The sequence below is a fragment of the Prionailurus viverrinus genome, chromosome D3 (assembly GCF_022837055.1).
Source record: "Prionailurus viverrinus isolate Anna chromosome D3, UM_Priviv_1.0, whole genome shotgun sequence".
NCBI lineage: Eukaryota > Metazoa > Chordata > Mammalia > Carnivora > Felidae > Prionailurus > Prionailurus viverrinus.
In genome coordinates, this window is record NC_062572.1 from 70,310,538 (window position 1) to 70,334,951 (window position 24,414).

General features: G+C 41.8%; 1 protein-coding gene across 3 annotated transcripts in view; it reads right to left on the reverse strand.

Moving 5' to 3' along the window:
- DYM (dymeclin) overlaps positions 1–24,414 on the reverse strand; it is a 356,068-nt gene that overhangs the window by 106,103 nt on the left and 225,551 nt on the right. For all 3 annotated transcript variants that reach the window (XM_047827558.1, XM_047827560.1, XM_047827559.1), the window contains exon 14: positions 2,861–2,963. In XM_047827558.1, the coding sequence (XP_047683514.1) occupies positions 2,861–2,963 (103 nt within the window). The remainder of the gene's footprint in view (positions 1–2,860; positions 2,964–24,414) is intronic.

Sequence of the window (24,414 nt, forward strand, 5' to 3'; positions counted from 1 at the left end):
TACGCGTTCTCTCTCCCCAAAGAGGACTTGAGTGCAATTTTTTTTCACTGAAATTTTATTTCCCGTCAAGCAGCCGGACCAGTACCCTCATTATCTGGAACTTGGTGGAAGGCTTCAGGTTTCCCTTGAGATGTTTCGACAAACAAGGTTGTACTAAAGAATTCATACTGATGTTTTGGTAACTTGCTATTGTTTTCTGTGGTGTTACTCAACTGGCTTGTGAATTACACACTATAATGAGAATAAATATTTTCTTAATATACTCAGAAACCTCTAGGTAGACTCAAAGCACTCTGTGTATTACAGTGAGAAGAAAAACGCATTCCTGATTTTAAGCACTTATTTAAACTCATTCAATCTCCACTGCTGCATGTAGACCCTTTCCTTTTCCTTTTCCATCTTTTTCAAATACGTGGTCTAAAGCATCAGTCTAGGACACAGAGCTTTATGTGGCTGGTGACAGAGACATTTAACTAAAATTTCTAGGGAGGGAAAAAGGAAACACATTTTATTTTCCCAGTTAATGACCAATTTAAAAGAGAGTGACAGTGAGGACGTGCTTTCAAATATGCACCTCGCTCATGGTGTTTTGAACACTGGGAATGACGAGTGAAAACAGCCGGCTACCTCGGAAGAAGAACATGTACTTACTTTTACGACTGTCATCGTGTTCCTCAATTGCCTTGCAGTGATTCCGTTACTGTCACTACCACTGAATCAGGGCCACCCACCCTCTTCAATTAACTCTAAGGAAAGGCAGCAAAATTCAAGTTCATAAATGCACTTGGAGTATGTTGTGGCATGGCTGCTAAAATGAGGACTGTCAATGACAGATCCCAAATGGAATTTTCCCAGCATTTCTATGGAGCAGATACTTTAGGAAATTCACTGTTACTTAGTGAAAGTCTCATGCAAGAAGAAGTCAGCAACTCTAAAAACTGTCATGTTCAACAGCAGAGGTCATATGTCCGTTGGGAGTTCAACCTGTCCCATCACTGCATAATCACCATGATTGGCGAATACCATTAAATACGACCCATTTTCTCAAAGACATTGTCATTTTTCTGGTCTCTGATTACAGGAGGATGCTGCTGGCACAATGTCAAGACTAACTTCATTCAACACATTGTTATGAAAGAAATGACACAGGAGTACTACATAAGCAAATGACAGTTGTATAAGAAATCACAAAACATTTACAGATGCATTGACTTCAAGCTCTCAATAAACACGATCTCCACTGCCACTCTGAGGCCCCAAATGAGGTTTCCAAGAAGTGATTAGGCAGAAATATTTTTCCCATAACAAGTCATGGCTTGGATAGAAGTGAGCTATTATGCTATTTTTTTTTAAGTTGAGAATATTCAATTAGGAAAAGATACATATATATATATATATATATATATATATTTTTTTTTTTTTTTTTTTTTTTTGGTAAGAGAGAAATACTTCAGAATTACAAACGTAATACCTTAATGGGAATGACAGATCACAACATCACACACAGGCACACAATAAACACAAAACATGACAAACAGCACGGGTCGGGTTGTGAACGCTCACGGCTATCTCTTGTTTGTCAGCGACTGCTACCCGGACCAGGTGCTGTTCCCACAGTCTCCTATCAGCACAGCCATTTAGAAATGAAACAAACCACAGGAAACAAAACAACTCTCTGGCTGTCTGGCATGCATCACCACTTCAAACTCAGAGCTTCAAAATTCTCTCGTGAAGTTTCTGAACATCAACCCACTGAGTTGTCGTCGGGGGATGCAGGGAGGTCCTTATTAGACTTGATGGGCAAGTTCTGAGGTTTATGACACGAGCATTTTTAACATCATCATCTAAGCCATGTTCCAACAAAATATAAGAAATGTTGCAGTTAGTGACACTGCTCTAAAGGAACTCTGAATGTTCTCTCCTTCCTGTTATAATGCTCATCCCCGAGCTGCTCCCATTCTATTCTGCCATCATCCTCTGAAGTTAGGTGGTAATAAGCTCTTTATCTTTGAAGTGGGTGAAATCAAGGGAGTACATTAGTGCTGCTGTCCCCTGACCATGGCTTACAGGACCAGAGTAGCATCCTGATCTGAACAGAGCCAACTGGATTCTCTCTCCCAGGAAGTGAGAATGAGGACTTCATGACTCTAGTCAGGTGGCTGAAGACACGACCCTCACAGGACATGTTACTGCTTGGGAGGGAGGAAGCTGGAATGGCTGTTTTAGGTCCCAGTCAACGAATAGGGAAATCTGGCCGATAGCATCACAAGAATAATACCGAAGCAAAAGGAAGCAGAGCCTGGAAACTAAACTAAACTAAAGCCTCAAAAAGACAAAATATTCTTGAATCCAAAAGGCTTTTCAATCTCAGGTTCTGGTTCTCTGATATCTAGGTGTACCTGTCCCCCTTGAGTTCAGTGAGAAACCTTTGCATAGTTTCTATAAAACTGCTCCTTGTGCTTTTATGTAATTAGTTTGAGTGGGTTTCTTGCCTAAGGTAACAAGTCCTATTTTTTTTTTCTAAGTAGGCTTCACGCCCGGTGTAGAGCACATGAGGCTTGAACTCACAATGCTGAGACCAACACCTGAGCTGAGACAGAGTTGGATGCTTAACTGACTGAGTCACCCGAGCGCCCCACAAGAGTCCAAATTATTAACAATCACTGGCTTAGGTTTGACTTCTTTAACCACTTGATAATAATCATTTAAAGTTCTTCCTTGATTTGCGACATCACTCCTTTCTCTGCACAGTAGAGGCGTCATGGCCATAGACAGACACTGAGAAGAGAGGGGTACTGTTTCTTACAAACCTAACCATGGAAGGAAAACCTCTTGCCGACAAAGTAAGGTAACTACTTACGTAATCTGGTAGAGGAACATCATTGGAACTCAGTGAACCTCTCAAGGACTGTGTGGCTTGTTCCAGAACTTTGTTGTGTTTTTTAGACAGCAAGGAAAACAAACTGAAAAAAAAAAAAAAAAAAAAAAAAGAATGAGTATCTCCTTTTCTAGGTTTTATACAGAATTATAGAGTTCCACAAGACGTCAATTATTCTAAAATATACATGTAATGACTTCTTTCATGCCTGTGTTAATAGCAGGATTAGTAATACTACCAAAAAGACAAAAAATGAAGTGAGGAGAATGTTTAAATTATAAGGAGTCTAAAGCATAAAAAAAGTTTGACAGCTTAAAGACCGTATTTCAAACACGGGCTAATTTTCTTTCCACAGCAGTGGACAGAGATTCAGACAGTCTGGGATATGAACGAACTTTATGAGTAACTTGGAACGTAATCTATTACTAGTCACTTGAACTTGTAGCTCAATGTTCTCATCTTTCATATAAGTGTGTTGGGTCAGATTATCTTTCTAATGTAATACAGTCTATTGCTTATCACAGCTTTACATTCTTCTCAAAAATAAGGACTTTAAATACATTTATTAGAAGATTTCCACTTCTGGCCATCATGGGTTAACTGGTACCGAACAGCCTTCCTGCTATTAACACCCAGGAAAACTGGACGAGATACACGAGACAACATTTTCCAGATGTCGTACGACACCCGCAGGGCAGGACTGTGGTCCCTACGGGAGAGTGTGCGCCTAGACAAGCCTTCCGGACTGTGGTACGGAAAGCTGGCACCCGGCAGCATGCAGCAGCGTCGTGCTGCGCTGAAATCACAGAGAGAAGGACTGGCGGCTGCGTGGCAGGTGGAATTTGCAGGCAGATCATTAGACTGGAGAGAAACGCAAGAGGGAGGTCCAGAAACCTGCCCAAGGGTCTCCTCCATTTGAGGTTTGGTTTTCTTTGTTTGTCCTTTTGAGGTTGAAAGCGAACCTCACGCTTGCCGTTCACACCCATTTGCCACGACGCGCTGGTAGCCAGTACGGAGCAGCACTGCGTTATCTGTGATTCCAGAGATGTCATATGCGACAAGACATGTATATGAATGAATACTGTACACACACATCTATCTCTCTTATTCCACCACCAAATGCGTACAGTTTTGCACCTCATACTTTTTTCATTTCTTGATCCATTCAATAAACATCGAGTGCCGTAACTTGGTTATCTAAACATCCGGGTACATCAATAATTTAACTAGTCTATTATTAAGCATTGCAACGTCTCCACTTTCATTTCGTTATTGTTCTATCAACGGCACTGTGCTGAACACCCTTCTGTATAATTTTTAGCATACTGAGGTGCGACTAGCTACTGGATAAATTCCTTGAAGTGAAACTACCGAGTAAAAGAATAATGGAAAAGAATAGAACAGTGAACTGTGTAGCAGTATACATTTTTCAACTATACAAGTTATTTTGTAAGTAATGAAAATAAAAGGCAAAAATATGTTGGGATAGTGTGTAAAGTATATCCCCACGGAAATGCATAAAGAGAAAAATTGGTAAGATTCTTTTGCTTGCAGTACATTTCGGGAACAAATGGAATTTGAGAGGAGTTTTCTGAGACTGAAAGAACTTGCATGGTTAGTTCTAGCATAGAGAATGGCAAGACTCATAGGCCTGAACCGAATGCCCGCACAAGAAGGGAAAGCAATAAACGCTCCTGGAAGAAGTGAGCTTCCCGGTGTGAGGAGAAGGGGGGGGGCCACTGGAGAAGACAGCACACTCTACTGAGTTCACAAAATACCAGAACTCGGGAGCTGCTTAATGGGTTCAACAAACTGGGGGTTCTGTCCATGCCCTGAGCTCACCTTCAGAGGACAACAGAGGTAATCTAGGGTAACTTCCGTCAAACCTGAAGAAACTCATTAAACCAGCGGTAGGAATCAAAGCAGAAAGGATTTGAAATGGTTTCCTTTGGAGAAGAAAGGCTAGTTTGTTTACTTTAAAAGTGAATACCAACAACCCGCTCTCCTTGTTAGAAGAAGACAAAACCAGGAAGTGAGCTTCAATGCAAACACAGACTCTTTCCGCTGGGCATGATGGGAAATCTGAGTAGTAAGGGCAGAAAATGTTGCAATGGTCCACCTCAAGGAGCTGTGGCCACCATTCCTGGCTGCTCTTAGGAAAGCTGCTTTGAGAACAGAGGAGTTGAGGTCACTCCCAGCTTTCTATCGTGAAGGAGAAGCCGAGAAGTCACGCTTACTTCAAGTTGCTATTCTTCTACAATATAACAGGCTTTCCCCTCAGGTCTTAACCGCCACAGAGCTTTCAACTTCTTTTTTTGTTTTCTTAAGCATTCTATTTCTGGCTCGCATTTAACATTTTTAAGGCAAAATGACCTAAATTTATATGAGACGTGGCTTGCAGATTGCTGAGAAAAGTAATGTCTGCTGAAAGCTTTGCAACCAAAGTACTAGCCCTGGCTTAATGCTGGTCAGAGTACACGGTAAAGACGTAGGGTGTTTGCACGTAAACGGGTAATTGCTGGCTTTCAACTGTACTATTCACTCAGGATATGGCTGCCACAGTGCTTGTTTTTAAAAGATTAGACTTTTCTTTTTATACAAGAATGTTCACTACAGACTGGTTCAACACTGAAAAACTGGGAACAACCAGAACACTGAGGAAGAACGGAATGGGTAAATAAACTGTGGGATATTCATACAATGAGAAACTATGTAGTAATTTAAAGTTTTCTAAAGGTACACGCAATAATATGGATACATCTCAAAAACAATGTTGTTTGCTGGGCCCTTAGAGAAGAACGTGACCAAAAGAATATTATTTAAATAGTGTATTAAAAATGCAAAAATGATACTACCTGTCTTCTATGGATAAAACATTTGAATAAAACATATGGAAGTGATAAATACTACATTTAAGATAGCTATTATTCTCTGAGAAAGAAGGGAAGGAAATGGAATCAGAGAGGGGAAAAAATAAGGGATTTAGCTCTCTCTGCATCTTTCTCTCTCTTGCTTTCCCTCTCTCTCTATATATGTAAAATGTTGTTTTTGTTACGCTAGATACATACATAAGGGATTGCTGTATTTATCTCTTTGACGTATGCTTGAAATACTATATACATTTTAAAAACTGGAATAAAAAGAATACACTACCCTGAAGACAAGAGAGTTCCTGCTAACAGCCAACATTTTTTTTTTAAGTTTATTTATTTATTTTGAGAGAGAGAGCTCAAGAGGGGTAGGGTCAGAAAGAGAGGGGAAGAGAGAGAGTCCCAAGCAGGCTCCACAGTGCTAGCACAGAACCTGACGCTGGGCTCGAACTCTTGAACCACGAGATCATGACCCGAGCCAAAGTCAGGCACTTAACCAACTGAGCCCCCCGGGTGCCCCGACAGCCAACATTTCAGCAAAGAAAGCAGCATGTGGATAGAATATGTACGGTGAGTCCAACATGACACAAGCTAAAAAAACCACCAGCTGCTGAAAAGGCTGCAGTTGAAGGTGCACAGTCAGTGACAGGAGATGAGACCAGAATGGAGATGTCTGAGACAGAATGTGAAGGATCAAAAGTCCGGGGCTTGAGAAGAAGCTAATGGAACATCTGTCTTCCAAAATGATGAAAGAGACATGTTCCTTGTTCCCAAGGAGCTCAAATCTAAGGTGATAAGAAACAACAACAACAAAAAGTCTGCAATTCTGAAATTGGAGAACACCATGGGTCTTAAGAGTAGGCTGTGGGAACACAGAGGAAGGCTGGGTACATTTCGGAGGAAACCTACTTTCTGTGGCCTTGACGTTTAGGGGGTCGCTAGCTGGGAGACGTACAGGGGGAGGAAGAGGAACTCAGAAGGGGAAACAGCGCCCACAGAGGCACAGAGAGACTCGAGGGAAGTACCAAGGCCAGAACGACGCAAGTCCATGGGGTGAGCGGGGGCAAGAGAGAAGTTTAGCAAGACAGGGATGGGCTGTCAAAGAAAACATGCTAAGGGGTTTGCAGTTCATCTTGTCGAAGTCACTGAGGCAGGCAGGAAGTCAAATATTTACCAAGAACCTTCTATGTGCTGGGCAATGCACAAGTTGCCTGGGGTACAGTGACATGCAAAAGCAACGTGGTCTTTGTCCTGCCCTCCTGGGAGGAGGTGGTTGCGTTGGCGACAAACCTACACAGAAGGTTCTACCGTCAGTGCAGCGATGGAGATGGGCGCGGAGAGCTATGGGGACACAGATGAGGCTGCCCGGCTGCACCTGAAGGCAGGAACGGGAGGTCAGCCCTGGAGGTGATGCCTGAGCGGAATCCGAAGGAACACTTGGGAGTCGGCCAAGGAAATGGGGCAAAAGGGTAAAGGTCATCCGGACCGAGAAAAGAGCATGAGGGAAAGCAGACATCCAAGTGCAGGCAACGGGAGGGCACACACGCTCACGGAGTGTCACACGCACGGCAGAGCACGGGGTTAAGGCTGGGCTGCCAGTGGGGATGGTTTATGAAGCGTCTCTCGTGTCTCACTTAGACCTTGGGCTTCATCCTGAATGCCAGCGTTATGACAGCAAGGCTACAACGGGAGAGGCAAAAGCGAAGCTGTTGTGTCTGGTGTTCAGGTGGGGAGTATGGGGCAAGGGATGGGCAGGAAGTGACCATTCCTTGTTCGTCTATGTCCTCAATCTCTCCCCAGTGCACTCTCATCCCACGGTGGCCAGGCAGTCCCCGCCACAGAACCCCAGGGCTCCAGGAAGCAAAGTCTGAAGACTAGAGCCCGAGGAGTGAGGCACAAGTACATAACTGCGTGCTTGCTGTAGAAAGATTCCTCCACCCCCAGAGGGAAGGACAGACAAGGGCTGCCAAGAGAACGGTCTAGAAGCAGATCCTTTAGGTAACTTCTACGCTGCCCAAGAGCGGAGGAGGTAACCAAGCTAAAGCAGTCTGAGCCACCAGGAAGGCAAAGAGACAACAGAGAGAGTGACAGAAAGGAAGGCACGGACGACTCCGAGGTTCCCAACTTGGGAAACAGCAGCTGGCTGAGAACGTGAATGTATGTGCTAGGAACGGAAGAGCGGAAGAGCAGAAGAGCAGGGAGAGGGCCCAGGAGGGCCAGGGCTCTGCCTGAAAGAAAAGAGCAGCAGCAGTAGCTACGAGGACGCACATAGGGCTCGCTGTGTGTCAGACACTGCTCGACAATAATCACATGAGGTGCACATTATCACCATCCATCCTTTCTAGGGAGGGTGAAATCGCGGCAAAGGTTGTGTATTTTGCTTAAGGCACACAGCTACTTAGCGGTGGAGTCAAGAGTCAAATTCAGGCAGGCAAACTCCAGAATCTGTGTTTGTTAAATGTTTACTTATTTTTGAGAGAGAGAAAGAGAGCGCGTGTGCAAGTGCGTGAGCAAGTGGGGGAGGAGCAGAGAGAGGGAAACACAGAATCTGAAGCAGGCTCCAAGGCCCCGAGCTGTCAGCACAGAGCCCAGTGTGGGGCCCGAACTCATGAACCGCGAGATCATGACCTGAGCTGAAGTCAGTCACTGAACCAACTAAGTCACGCAAGTGCCCAGACTCTGTGCTCTTAATGATTCTGCCACAAAACCCAGAGATGCTCAGGAATATCCAGATGGAGAGGGTCAGGGATACCCAAGTGGGCAGTTCAGAAACACGAAGCTGGTGCTTGGGAGAGAGGTGAGACCTTTTAGGGTTATCAGCATCAGCTGACATCACACAACTACATACAGGTGATCACCCAAGGATAATGTGGCAAGTAAGAAAAGAAGATCAAGGTCAAAATTCTGGGAAACACCATGACTAAAAGGGGAAACAGCAAAGGGCCCCCTAGAGACATAGAAGGGGAAGAACAAGACATTCTGGAAGCCAAGAGAATGATCTCAAGGGAAGAGTGGTCATCACTGTCAAAAGGTAAAGGCTAGAGTAATACCCTAAAGGGGAGGCAACACTGGGAGGTCACTTTCAGGAGGTGGCATGGGGCTCCCTCCTTGAATACTGCAGACTTTCCCCACAACAGTCTTCCCCCTCACAACTTCTAGGCATCTTCTCTCGACATCCCAGTCCCTCCTTCATAAGAGCAGTCCCCTGAGAAACGAGGACTACCTTAACTCCGCAAAAGAATGGGAGCAGGTAAAGAAACTTAGGTGTACAATTGGTAGTTCGTCCAAGGTTAAAGTCACAGTGTAGTGAACACGCAAGCTCTCTTACAAATCCTAAAGAGCTATTTTAAAATGCAACGAAATACAAAATATTATTCAGGGTGTTAAAGGCAGAGCTACGGACAGAAACCGAATCTCCTTACGCCAAGCTTCGTGTTTTCCCTGTAGACAGTGACTCCTTCCACACACAGGAATCCCCCTCTCTCCTCTCTGCCCGTCTAGATGCTGCCTGGCCTTCGAGGCACAGCCTCATGCTGTCAATTCCATACCCTCTGTGAAGGATTCCTCTAACCTGTGCTCACCCTGCCTCCGAACCACACTAACTTCTAACTCCTCCACACCTCAGCTGACGCTTAAATACAGTCTCACATGGCGGGTCACCTTAGTTTTAATCAGCTTTACTGAGGAATCAGCAGCACAGACTACAATTAACCAATTTTTTTTTTTTTTTTTTTTTCAACGTTTATTTATTTTTGGGACAGAGAGAGACAGAGCATGAACGGGGGAGGGGCAGAGAGAGAGGGAGACACAGAATCGGAAACAGGCTCCAGGCTCTGAGCCATCAGCCCAGAGCCCGACGCGGGGCTCGAACTCCCGGACTGCGAGATCGTGACCTGGCTGAAGTCGGACGCTCAACCGACTGCGCCACCCAGGCGCCCCAACAATTAACCAATTTTAAGTATACAATTCAAGGAGTTTTGAAAACCATAAACATGCATGTGACTCATCACCATAATCATGATCTAGCTCGTGTCCATTACCCCAGGACAGTCCCCAGCCCCTTGGTAGACAATTCCCTCCTCCACCCCCCCTCCCCCCTCCTCCACCCCCCACCCCCCTCTCCCATCCTCCACCCCCCTCCCCCCTCCTCCACCCCCCTCCCCCCTGGCCCCAAGCAACCACTGATCTGTTTCCTGTGCCTGCGGTACCAGACCTACTCTTTTGCGTCTGGTTTCTACCACTTAGCACTTCATCCACGGGTTTAGTATCAGCAGTTCGTTCCTTTTTATCACTGAGTAGTTTTCCATTGTAGGAACAAACCTCGTTTTTTTTTTTTAATTTTTATTTATTTATGTATTTATGTATTTATTTATTAATTAGCTGATGGACACTTGGGCCGTTTCCCCTTCTGGGCCCTTATGAATAAAGCTGCTATAAACATTCTCACAAAAGTTTCTTCGTGAACATAAGTCTTCATTTCTCTTGAATAAATCCCTGGAAGTGGGACTGCTAGGTTCTGTGCCCTACGTTCTTGCTGGCACGTGCTATTTCAGTCTCTTTAGCATTGGCCCTTCCAGTGGCTGTGAAATCTGGCTGTGGTTTTCACCTGCATGCCCTGAGGAATGTTCCTGTGCTCCTGGGTGTTGTTTGCTGAAGTGTGTGTTCAGATCTTTCTTGCCCTTTTAAACAATGGGTTGTTTTCCTTCTTCTTCCTGAGTCTGTAAGAGTTCTTCATATATTCTAGACATAAGTCCTTTATCGGGTATTTCTTTGTAAATTATCTCTTAGACCAGTGGTGGTGGTGGTGATGGTGGGGGGCTCTTTTCCTTTTCTTAACAGTGCCTTTTGAAGAGGAAAATTTCAGAATTTGATCGAGTCCAATTCATCAAAATTTAAAATGCAAGTGGTGTTTCTCGCGTACTAAAAAACTTTTGCCTAACCCAAGATCCCAAAGATTTTCTCCTATGGTTTCTTATATATGGTTTGTAGTTTTACCTCTCCTATTTACGGTTTGTGCTCCATTCAGATGTATGTATGGCATAAAGCAAGAGTCAGGGTTTATGTAATTGGTTTGGTTTTTTGCATGTGAATGTTTAACTGTTCCTGTGCCATTAGTGGATAAGACTATTCCTTCCTCCTTCAACTACCTTGACAGGCTTGTCAAAATTTCATATATGAGCATATATGAATGGGTCTCCTTCTGGATTCTATTCCATCCCATTGGTCTATAACTCTATTGCACACCAACAATACTACACTGCCTTGACTATATTAGTTGTAATCTATAGTATACCTTGAAATCAGGTAGTGTGAGCTCTCCAATTTGAGTTTTGTCAAAATTGCTTTTGGGTCCTTTGTATATCCACATAAATTAAACAAAAACTTTTTTTACTGTTTATTTATTTTTGAGAGACAGAGCGTGAGCAAGGAAGGGGCAGAGACACACACACACACACACACACACACACACACACACACACACACACAGAATCTGAAGCAGGCTCCAGGCTCTGAGCTGTCAGCACAGAGCCCGACACGGGGCTCAACCTCACGGAACTGTGAGATCATGACCTGAGCCGAAGTCGGATGCTTAACCAACTGAGCCACTCAGGCTAAATTTTAGAATCAACTTGTCAATTTCTACCAAAAAGCCTGGTGGGATTTTGATTAGGACTGTGTTAAATGTATAGATAAATTTCAGGATCTCAACAATACTAAGTCTCTGATCCATGAACATGGGATCACCCAGTTTATTTAAGTCTTCTTTAATTTCTTTTTTAAAAATGTTTAAAAAATTTAAAAAATTTTATTATTGAAGTACAGTTGACATGCAGTGTTATATTCATTTCAGGTGCACAACACCATGATTTGACTGATCTTTTCAAATTTCTTTCCACAATGCTTTAGTTTTCGGTATTCACATCTTGCATGTATTTGAGTTACGTTTATTCCTAAGTTACTGCATATTTTTAGGATACCATAGACAGTATTGCTTTCAAATTTCAATTTCTGACTGTCACATGAATAGCAAAATATAATTATTGTTATATACTGACCTTATATCCTTTGACTTTGTTAAACTCATCTCTTCCTATTTTTTTGTAGATTAGGATTTTTTAAACATCTGACCCTGTTTTATGTGAATAAAGCCAGTTTTAAGTGTTCTTTTCCAATCTGAGTTTTTAAGATTTCTTTTTGTTGACTCACTACACTGCCTAGGACCTTTAGTATAATGCTGAATAAATGTGAGAATGAATATCCTAGTCATTTTCTTGATCCTAGGAAAGAATACATTCAGTATTTTACCATTAAGTATGATTTTAGCTATAAATGTTCCATAGATGCCCTTTATCAGGTTGAGGAAATCCCTTCTATTCCTTGTCAACTGAATTTTTTTTTAAATCATGAATAGACAATGAATTTTGTCAAATGCTTTTTCTGTACCTAAGAAGATCACATGGTTTTCTTTTTAAGTCTATTAAATATAGTGGATTGTACTGATAAAGCATGGAATGTTGAGGCAACCTTATATTCCTAGGATGTATCTCACTCGTTATCCATCCTTTCATATGCTGAGAAGAAATAATGATGGCAGCTGTCACTTACTGAGAACATCCTCTGTGCCCAGCACCTTACTCAACTTTTATAATTGTTAACTAAATTCATACACAACAGGCTTAAGAGGGCACTACCATTATCATCACATTATACAAAGGAAACTAAGGCATTAGAGAGGTAAATTAATTTGTCGAGGATTATACTGCTCGTAAGTGGAAGAGCTAGAATCTATATCCTGGTAAGCTGACTTTCAATTTTGTACTCATAACCACCATATAATCTTTTATCAGGAGATTTGTTTTACTGATTATAGTGAATTCCCCCCCCCCTTCCTTCATGATTCACTCCTACTCCCTTCTTTTAAGAACAGAAGTGACTACTCTCCTGAAAAATGTCTAACGACTCTCCTGACACAAGGCTGAGTTAATTATCATACCGTTTTCCTGGATCACAAAGACAAACATACGTTCTAAGCTGGGCCAGAAGGAAACTTTCCCTAAGATTTTTCTACCCGGGAACGGTGAGAAAGACTGCTGTTCCCCTTGGTTAGAAGACTGTAGAGATGTTAATCTGGAGGTGCCCATGGTCATGATTTAGTTTCACAGAGAAAACCCAGGTGCAAGAAAAGGGAATCTGCCTAAGCTGAAACAGTGACAAGAAAGGCACAGACAAAGCAAGAGGCAGAGAGATACTCTGGAGGTACTGACTCCTCAATTCAAGTCTCTGGAACCTCACCTCTGGAGCCCCAACATCTGCATTGTTTTCTTTCTTTCTTTCTTTCTTTCTTTCTTTCTTTCTTTCTTTCTTTCAATTTATTTTGAGAGAGAGAGAGAGGGAGGGAGGGAGGGAGGAAGAAGGAGAGGGAGAGTACGGGGCAGAGAGAGAGAGGGAGAGAGAGAATCCCAAGCAGGCTCTGCACTGTCAGCACGGAGTCCGACGCGGGGCTGGAACTCACGAACCATGAGATCAAGACCTGAACTGAAATCAGAGGTCGGACACTTAACCGACTGAGCCATCGAGGTGCCCCTTCTACATTTCTTTTGTCAGCTCTTCCCCACTTAAGAATCTCTTAAGACAAACCTCCTTTTTACACAGGCTAGGGTCTGGTAGGGCTTTACTCCTTCATCTTGAAGTATTTGTTCAAACTTCATCTGTTCTTTGGGGGCTACCACAACCACTCCAGTCAAAACTGCAACCCAATCCGGGCACATCCTATTTTCTCTCTGTTGCTTTATTTTTTCTCCACACTACATCCCACTTTCTAAAATACTATATGCTCTTCTTATGTTTTTATTGTTTCCATCCACTAGAACAAAAGTAGGCAGAATACAGCTTGAAGACCAAATCTGGTCCGCCATCTGTTTTTGCAAATAAAGTTTTATTGGAATACAGCCACATCCATTCATTCGTGTATTGTTTATGGCTGCTTTCATGGTACAATGGCAAAGTTGAGTAGTTATGACAGAGACCATCTGGCAGGCAAAGGCTGAGACATTTACTATCTAGCCCTTCGGAGAAAGTTTCCTCACTCCTGCACTCGAATGTAAGCTCCATGCTGTCAGCCATTTCCACCTGTTTTGTTCACGGTTATATTCCCGGTGCCTAGAACAATGGCTGGTGCACAGCAGGTATCTGATATTGGTTCACTAAATAAAACACAAAGGGAAAACATCCCCTGAAAAGAATGCACCTTTGTTAAGTTTAAAATTTCAAGGTTTATCTGGTTTCCGACTTGAGCCAAACAGCCAATTCTTTACGGCCAGGACAGTATCTTTTTTCCCATTATTTTACCACCTGAGAAAAACAAGTATTCTCTCCCATTTACCTAGAAATACAATTGACTCACATCTCTCGGTTTTTCCTGAGAGTAATCCTCCAACATTTTTCCTGCGTGTACAAAACTAATTGATGGCAGAGCTGCCTGCGGTTGCTGCCAGACCGGATTTGGGATAGAGAGGAGGAGAGTCAAGGAGATCAGCAAAGTTTTTTAACCCCGAGCAAACAAAACAAGCAAACAGAATGAGCACATCACTGACTCACTTACTTGCATCACAAAAGTGAGCACATCACTTACTGAGACGGGAAAGACTATCCGGGCAACAGGTTCCAAGGAGACCATCCGAGGTCCCCTCTTGGAAACGGGTAAGTTTGAGATGCCTGTTTGCTGTCCAAGAGAAAGTTTCAGGTAGATACTCTGGCTTTAGGAAAGAGATTCCAGTTGAAGATATGTATTTGGGAACTGAAAACACACAACCGGAATTTAAAGCCATGGCAATGGATGAGAAAACTCAGTATTTAGCCTAGAGACAAAAAAAAAGAGAGGCCAGCAAGGGCCGAAACCTAAGCCAGGAATGAAGGAAGACTAGACGCTAGGCGCTTATCCTCTGGGACGCTGACAAGGTTCGGGTAAGTAGAAGTGCCAGGTATTCGAAGGTGGGGCACAGAGGAGGCCACAGGCAGGAAGGCAGACTGAGGATCTGTATTGAAAAAATCAGACTTTCGGCTCCCCTCTCCTCCCTCCCTCGGCCCAATGAGCGCCTTCCTGCGTGTTGGCAGAAGGAGAGGTGTTCACTCTTGAAAGGCCGAAGCAGACAGTGGGTTTCGAGGTGGAAGGCACCACCAAGGATGGGTGTGCTATCCCGAAAGAGGGTGATTATGTAACAGCCTAGAGGCTGAACACTGAAATCTCTGCTGTCGGCCCCCTGCTCCCCCGCCGCCCCCCCCCCCATCAGCTCAGAGAATGCTGTCAGCTAGGCTCGTACATTCGGGAGAAATACTGAGGAGGACTGTCTCGGGAACAGAGGAGAAGTGTAAGAAAAGGTTACCCATAGATACTGACACTGGGCGGGGGGGGGGGGTTCTCAAGAAACCCAGCCCAGGGGAACGGGGTTTTGCTTTTGTTTTTTTTTTTTATTTGTTTATTTATTTTTGAGAGAGAGACAGACAGTATGAGTGGGGGAGGGGCTCCGAAGCAGGCTCCAGGCTCTGAGCTGTCAGCACAGCGCCTGACACAGGGCTCGAACCCATGAACCATAAGATCATGACCTAAACAAAGTGGTACCCTTAACCGACTGAGCCACCCGGGCCCCCCCCCCCCCCCCCCCCCCGCCCAGCTAGAACAGTTTTAAGGAAGCGACCAATCAGCAAAGTCCAACCTGAGCACCCAGAACTTCCAGTGAGTTCTTTGATGCCTCACTGTTAAATATGGGCTCTGCCAAAGATCACCAGGGAGCCACTAAGATGACAAGCAAAAAAGAAAAAAGGAGCCCAAATGAAACAGAGATAACTTAGGGAGAAAATGAAAACTCTGACAATGTTACAATTATTAAGCTAAGGAATAGAAGCAAACATGTCAGCTGGGAAACAAGAAGGAGGTGGTATAAGAAGACAACAAAAAGGAACTCTTGGAAAGTGCAATATGATAGCAGAAAGGAAAAATTCAATGAAAGGGTTGGAAAACAAATTTGAAGAACATTCCCAGAAAGTGGGACAGAAAAGACAAAGAGATGTAAAACAGTAGCAAAATGGCAGAGAAATGGTCCACACAGTCTAACAGAGAATGTTTTAAGAGAAAAAAGAAAATGGAAGGGGGAAAAGTGGACATTCCTAAAAATTATTTTAAGGAAAGTTCCCAAAACTGGGAAACAGGCATCTCCTGAATGAAAGAGCCCACCAAGAATGCAGAAAATAGATAAAAACAAAGAAATCCCCCCACATAATAGCACATATGACTGGAAGTTCAAAACGCTGGAGACAAAAGGAAGGTCTTAGTAACAGAGAGAGAGCGCGAGTGAGCGCCATAGACAAATTGTCAAGAATTACTATGACATTAGACAGCTCGACAGCTACAAAGCAATGAACAATGCCTTCTAAACGCAGAGTGAAAATAACTCCAGTTCTGATCCCTGACAAGTTTTTATTCTAAAGGTTAAAATAAAGATATTTTCAGACAAATTGTCTAAGAAAGTAAATAGATCACATTATAGTATATGGACCACTGGTGAATAATATCTCACAGCCAACGTAAGCACTGGTCATTGATGTAAAAAGTATGTACACCTGTACTGGGAAAATGGGGAACAGGCCCCCAGAGCGTGTGTGTGTGTGTGTGTGTGTGTGTGTGTGTGTGTGTGTGTGTGTCCAGCTGCAGGGGAGCCTAAAGTGATGACTACTACTTCTGAAATATTAGTCTGTTCACATGAAATGTTTTTCTTTCTCATTCCACTTCTTTGCTTCTCATGAAGAATCCTTCTATCTATTCAGAGAAAGTTGAGCAGACCAATGATTGCCAAGAACGAGAGTCAGGCAGCCTCTGTCAAAGACCAAACCAAAGGTGAGGGAACAGCTGTTGGATGGATGGGTCTAATAAACGTGGGGGAAAATCCGAGAATCTTGAACATCTTTGAGAAAATAAAAACTCATCAAAGTCTATGAAGATTATTACTCATCTTATGAAATATGTCCCCTTATACTTGTGGAATATGCTAGAATTAGTAACTTTCCAGGCTTGTCCTCTCAACCAAACTATATATGTATTTGTTTTAATATGCTGTTTTATGCTCTTAAATTGCTATATGCCTATATGTATGTTTCATAATACATATAATGCATTATATGTATGGTAAACATGGGGTTTTCTCCCCAAATGCTAAGTTCATTTAGGCTTTGATTCTACATTTTTACAGGGTTCTGCACACAAGAGGGTCTAAAATATGCTTACTACTAATGATTTGTCTTTCTTTTTTTTCCTCTTCTCCCTTTCTCCAGTAAAAGAAACTGCGAAGACATCAGTATTCCTTCCTTATAAAACTGGAAACACGAGGTCTTTGTTTTCTTAGAAAAAAAAAAAATCTTATTTTTAAGGATCTAAAATTGAAATGAAGAAGATGGCTAACTGCATAATTATCATTACTAAGAACACTGACATTTACACAAAGAAGTAAGGTTAGAGGAGAAGAAACTGTCCATTCACATTTAATTGACTTAATAACCATAAATATTACTTTAGACACATAGTAAAGAGCTTAAAATTCATTTCCATCCAGGACAAGTGCTAAAATGGCACCGATTTCGTGGCATGTAAGGCAGAGCACAAAATAGGAGACCTCACCACCAATAAATAGCCTGCTGACTGTTGAGTCAGGCTTGTTAAAATGCAAATGTTTAGCAGATCAGCAGTCTACACAGCAACGCACAGAAACATGTGTCCATCGTCACGCTGGATCAGCTAGAATCTACACTGCTCCCTGGTTCAACACTCGAAGAAAAATTCAGTAACTCACCTTCTTGAAAAACGCTGAAGGTAAAAAGCAAAAGATATAAAGAGATGCATTTATAAAATCTACTAAGGACAGTTCCCACCAAAAGGGCACACTTGGAAGTGCAGCTGGAGAATCCAATCGGATTGCCGTAACAACACGCAAGTATCTCAGTGAGAACTTGAAATTATGGTTACGACGTCCAGAATGATTTTCACTGTACGACTATATATCCAAAAATGACACATAGATGCAAAAATAACCAGTTACGTGACCAGAGCAAGATCATCAACGAAATGAGGGGTCTTTTTAATTTTTTTTTTTTAACGTTTATTTATTTTTGAGACAGAGAGAGACAGAGCATGAATGGGGGAGAGTCAGAGAGAGAGGGAGACACAGAATCTGAAACAGGCTCCAGGCTCTGAGCTGTCAGCACAGAGCCCGACGCGGGGCTCGAACTCACGGACCGCGAGATCATGACCTGAGCCGAAGTCGGACGCTTAACCGACTGAGCCACCCAGGCACCCCAGGGGTCTTTTTAAAATTTTTTTTTTTCAACGTTTATTTTATTTTTGGGACAGAGAGAGACAGAGCATGAACGGGGGAGGGGCATAGAGAGAGGGAGACACAGAATCGGAAACAGGCTCCAGGCTCTGAGCCATCAGCCCAGAGCCCGATGCGGGGCTCGAACTCACGGACCGTGAGATCGTGACCTGGCTGAAGTCGGACGCCCAACCGACTGCGCCCCCCAGGCGCCCCCCCAGGGGTCTTTTTAAAAAAAAATGCTGAAAACTCAGGAATTGAATTTCCACGGTTAAAGGTAACAAAATAAGGAAGCCATTGAAAGAAAACTGGAAGGTAACTAACAACTTTAAAAATAATGTTACATGAATTATTACAAGTAAAAATGTTTTGGAAATAATGGATAAAATACATGATCTGCCAGTACACAACCTGGTAACTATATATTACAAAAAAATGTAAGCGTGAAATAAGAGATTCCATCTTTAGGTTAAAAGATGATTTTATTTTTCACAAATGTGTTCGTGCAGATTTGTGTGTTTTTAGCTTTAAAGTCATTCCGTGGAGAAATGTGTAGTGAGTGGACACAATGCAAAAGGTTTGTTTTCTTAAGCAGATTTTTCCAATCCTGACTAACCTTGGTCAGAAGTGCTATTTAATAAGAATGACGTAAGTAAATTAAAAATTTTGTAATTTGATTTGTCTCAAAGGAAAAGCTCTATCCCTAATTTTAACTTACTTTTATACCTCTTTCATAGATACTATACTTAAAAATGATATTCTTATGCAAACTCAGATGCAATGAAAGACCCAAAGTATTTTCTAATTAGTACGCAATTCGAAAGAAACCAAAACGGTATTTTCAAGGATATTATGTAACAAACAGAAACAGATTTCCTGCCTGGAAAGAACTTAGGTTGTCTTTCTCTGGTTCTCTTTCTTAGTCCCTTGAGAAAACTAAATGCCAAGCAGACAGCAAACCCATCCGCTTAAAAACAACAACAACAACAACAACAACAACAAATTCTGTAGCACAGTGTCACACTGTTATGGCAACGATTATGACTGAAATAATATTTAATGACAAAATTCATCTGGAAAGTGGGATTTCCCCCCAGTGAATGCAAGAGGAGTCAGGTCAGACAGTTTAGAAGTTACTGTCACAAGTTAAAAGGCACTTCCTAAGTATAAAGAAATTTCCTCTCAGGGGAAGCCTACCAAATGAAGTATGTTTACTACATGTCAGATTTTACAAAGATAGTCACAGGAAATGTGACACTAATCACTGTTATTTAGAAAATGCTGCAGAATACCTACCTTTATATTATAACACAATTTATCAGGAAGATATTTTCCTTATTTGTTGATCCTTAATTGGGGGATCCCAACTAGAATTTTGAGATTTCTTTTGTTTAGCTCTTAATCTTAATTCAGCGAATATAATTAGTCTTTGGGAGGGCTATAGGAACAGGAAGTCTTAATTGGAATTATAGGTCTTTACTAGTAAATGCCTTTTTTCAACTTCTGCCAGACTCATTACTATTAAAAATCTTAGATTTATAAAAACTATCTTTTTATTTCAACTTCCTTTCAACCTCTGTATACTTAATTACTAATTTATGCTTGCTCTATATGCTTTTAACATGTACCTTCCTTTATCTTTTGCTTGTATATTTATCCCATTTCTTCTAAGAACATAATTTTAAGGGCACAGATGTCCGTTATTATTCTTTCAAGTTTTCTGCAAAGTCTACCGTGTATGCATAGTGAGTTACTTGCTCCCCTTCCCCATGTTCTTTTTATTTTTTTTATTTTTATTAAAAAAAATTTTTTTTAATGTTTATTTATTTTTGAGAGAGAGAGAGAGACCGAGCATGAATGCGGGAGGGGCAGAGAGAGAGGGAGACACAGAATCGGAAGCAGGCTCCAGGCTCCGAGCCATCAGCCCAGAGCCTGACGCGGGGCTCGAACTCACGAACCGCAAGATCATGACCTGAGCTGAAGTCGGACGCTCAACTGACTGAGCCACCCAGGCGCCCCCCCCCCCCGCCATGTTCTTTTTAAACAATTATATCCTGGTCAGCAGATAAATTCTTAAAATATGATTGATTATTGGTGGGAAAATATACTTTTGAGTTCAAGTCGAGAAATACTTTTTAGAAAAACCAAGAATCCAAATATATAGACATCTAGATATCTAGATATCTATATATATCTATAGTAACTTCATAGTCAACCCACCTCTCCCATGACTCATTCTCAAATACGGGAGCAGCCCCCATTCCTCCCCTGAAGACATAAACCCAAACCACAAATAAAGAGAGGAAGATTTCCATGTATGAATCAGTGCCCAATGGAAAGCTATGAACTTGAACTCAAAGTCTTATTAATCCGATTTAACATAATTCTCAACAAGCTAAGTTATTAGCTTCCTCAGCTAAAACTTTAAAAAAAAAAAAAAAAAGGAATGAAAAAGGAAAAGCTTAAGCGTAGCGTAACCAAAAACACACAAAAGAGTTCTGACATTAAAGTAAGAGCAAATTCAGAATTCGGTTGCAGTTCAGCACAACAGTCCATGTTTAAGCGACAACCCTGCAATACCAAGAAGGTTCAATTGTGCACAAGGTCTTACATTCAAACACTCCAGACAGAATGCAATAGCAAGGTCTCTTATCCAAAATACTTGTAAGCCATTTTAAGGTAGGGCTTTCATGAAACATACTTTTGTCACCCGGAGTATGTAGAACTCTGTAATTCCCAGGGATGCTAGATAAATGGGGTATCACTTAAAGAGAACTTTAAAACCCTGTAATATTTGAAGGCACAGTCCCTTTTAGTTCTGGGTTAAAGCTCAAACAGCAGTTATTAGAGTATCAATCAGAATATTTGACATAAAATTACAATGTTTTAAAATTAAAATATATTTGACAATACAGGATACAAACCATAGTGATCCTCACAAATAAATAATCACTATGAAATGTCCTTGTAGAACACAGCTCTTTCTTGCAACTACCAATAATTTATAGAGGTGGAATTCTAGAGGTAGTTGCAAAAATACCACCACTTCTGAACAAAATTCGAGCTCAAATGAAGGTGAGCATAACCTGATAAGAAATAACCTTCCATTTGAAGAGCTGTGCTTAATATTTAACCACATAAAACCCCCCAAGTTTCCTAAGACCCAGACATAAATTCATGCTTTGTGCTCCCTCTGCTGGCTCTGTAGCTATAGTTAATCTTGAGAGATTTTTTTGTTGTACAAGATAATTCCAATACAACACGGAATAGCACTGGCACGTTATGTTTGGGATGTCAGAGATATAAGCCAGCTCCCTCTTTTGGGCACTGAGGAAAAACAAGAGGGGAAAAACAACTGACCAAGGTCACACAGGGTGCTGAGAGACAGAACAACCCTGGTCTTTTTACTTCCGATCCTGGGCTCCTCCTATTCGATGATGATCTCAATGTCTTCACGTACAAGATTTACTGACCTATACTTTCCTGCAACTTACCTAGAACAGGATATCTCTGAGCCACACACAGACTTTTCACTCGACTGTAATTACAACTGATTAAGGCATCTGACAGTATTCAGTAGAGACGGAGTAGGCTCAAAGACCTCCCACGATTCTAGTTTTCTTGGACAGCGACCTATTATAAAGTTTCCTAACACACTGAATGCTTAAATTTCTCCAATGTGTTTCTACTATTTACTTACAATAAGTCACATGTCACAATATTTGCCTTAGAAGACATCGTCATCATACAGTATGCTTTCACGTTAGTAAAAACCGTAAGGTCATTTCGTTGATGATGGGGAGGGATAGTACCGTCTATCGAGTGCCTATCACATACCAAGTACAGGGTTGGGCCGTTACAGAAATCTGTGCCAGGGACAATCTATAAGGAGGGCACTGCTGTCCCTGTTTTATAGAGAGGAAGCCAAGGGAGAGTAGCTTGCCCAAGGTCTGTGTCATAGCCAAGTCTCTACCACATCCTCTGTACCGAACTCTTTAGATATTGTGTTCATTCTTTAATCAACAGAGACAATAACAGTAGAAGATGCTCCCTTACCACCAGCACCAGCACCCCACCTCCTGCAAAAAAGAAAGCTTTGGGCAAAAGATAATTTATTAAGAACACGACACTGTGTAATTTATTTTAAAATTTAAGCTAAAGTGGGGAGGGTTAATACTTTATTTTTAGCAAAGTACACGGCCCATACCATAAATGTTCATTAACTCATAGCATACATTAGTATTTATTTCCAATGGACTTTTGTATAATTGATGTATTTAATTATTTGTCAAGTAGTCAGTGTGTGGAAAACTGAAAACACGAGCCCTGGTCTGATAACAATACTATTTACACAGACACAAACAGTCTGGGATTAAAGAATTTAATCTGTTCAGACAAAAAGTAAATATTTATTAAGCTAAAATATACAAGTCTGTCTTTGTGGGGAAGAGACATTTGTTTCTTGATGAAAGATACAAATTGTTATCTAAATCACAGACAATTTTTATTCAAAGCGAAGTTTAAATTCTGTGTTCCTCTTGAAAACAGAAAACTAAAGACATCAGTGCCCACCTATCCTTGTTCTCTGGGAGTGGTTGGTTATTTTCACAGGAGGGAATCCTGTTAAAGTTTTAAAATAGGCAAATGGTGTTATAATGAACATATTTCTCAATAAGTTATCAGTAACTTATTTGGACAATATAGACAGCAAGCAAATGTCAAAATTTTAGAAATGAGAAAGTAGGGGTGCCTGGCTGGCTCAGTTAGTAAAGCATGTGACTCTTGATCTCGGGGTCATGGGTTCAAGCCCCACGGTGGGCACAGAGATTACTTTTAAAAAATTAAAAAAATAAAAATATTTTTAAAAAATCCCTTTCAAAAAATTAAAACAACAACAAGAAATGAGATAGCAGCCTAGGTTAAATCCAGACTTAAGGAATTTAGGGGAAATGACACATGAGTGTCAATTTTAACCTTGCATAATTTAAATAACGTGATAAACTTGTTACTCGAGGCTCTATAGGTAGCAGCATATAATATTTACAGATACCGACTGTTCGACTGAAATAACAGATAAAAATAGCCTTGTCTTTGATGTTCCAAAGAAAGGAATTCAAACCAATTCAGACACACTTCGGTTTAAACAGCAGTCGTCCACTTACTAGCTGTGTGAACTTGGGCACTTCACTTTCCAGAAACTCAAGCTTCTTTACAAAATGCAGTGATGAGGACAGTGACAGCTACTAAGACTTGCTGTGATGGCAGGTTGACGGAAAAGCAAAAAGCCTCATGGGGAGCATAAGGAAAAGGCCACCAGTCAGTTCCCCTTGATTCTCAGCATGGAGGAACGTGGGCTCTCGGTTACCAGCTGTGTCAACTCTTAATTGCTGTTATGGTGGCAGCAAATTCTAACTTCTGAAAAACACCGTGCAAACCAACCACAGCAGCTCTCTGGGCTGAGTCTGGACCACCAGCCACCAATACGTAGTTTCTGTTTTGGAGAATTGCTGGAAGTGCCACATGTCATCCAGGAAAGCAAAGCGTCTGGACTCAAGGGTGTCCCGGGGTTACAGGGATGTTAAAACAAAGAGATACGCTCTGGCAGGAAAAGTCAAGGGTGGAGGTGAAGATGATTTTATGGGAGAAATTCAAAGCAAAAAGCCTGTCTCCCTGGCACAGCATGGTTTTGAAATAACTCGGAACTATAGTTATATTCCAGTTTAAAATCTTTTTCTATATAAATGTATTTCAAAAAAGTGGTTATTTGGGGCGCCTGGGTGGCTCAGTCGGTTAAGCATCCGACTTCGGCTCAGGTCATGATCTCACAGTTTCATAAGTTTGAGCCCCGTGACGGGCCCTGTGCTGGGAGCCACCCAGGTGCTCCTATATAAATATACCTTAATTTAATCTCTGATTCCCCACTTAGTAAAGAGAATGTTACTCCCTGTTCTCTGAACCTCTACAATATACATCCAAATTTACTCAACAGACTTTTATTGATCTTCTCAAGAAATGAACTTCTGTTTATTGATTTGCTCTATGGCTTTTCCATTTTCTGTATCACTGAGCTCTGCTCTTTGTCTTTGGTCTCATTTTTTTTTTTTAAATTTTTTAACGTTTATTTATTTTTGAGAGAGGAAGACAGAGTGTGAGTGGTGGGGGGAGGTACAGAGAGAGAGGGAGACACAGAATCCAAAGTAGGCTCCGTGCTCCAAGCTGTCAGCACAGGGCCCGATGTGGGGCTTGAACTCGCGACCACGAGATCATGACCTGAGCCGAAGTCAGATGCGTAACCAACTGAGCCACC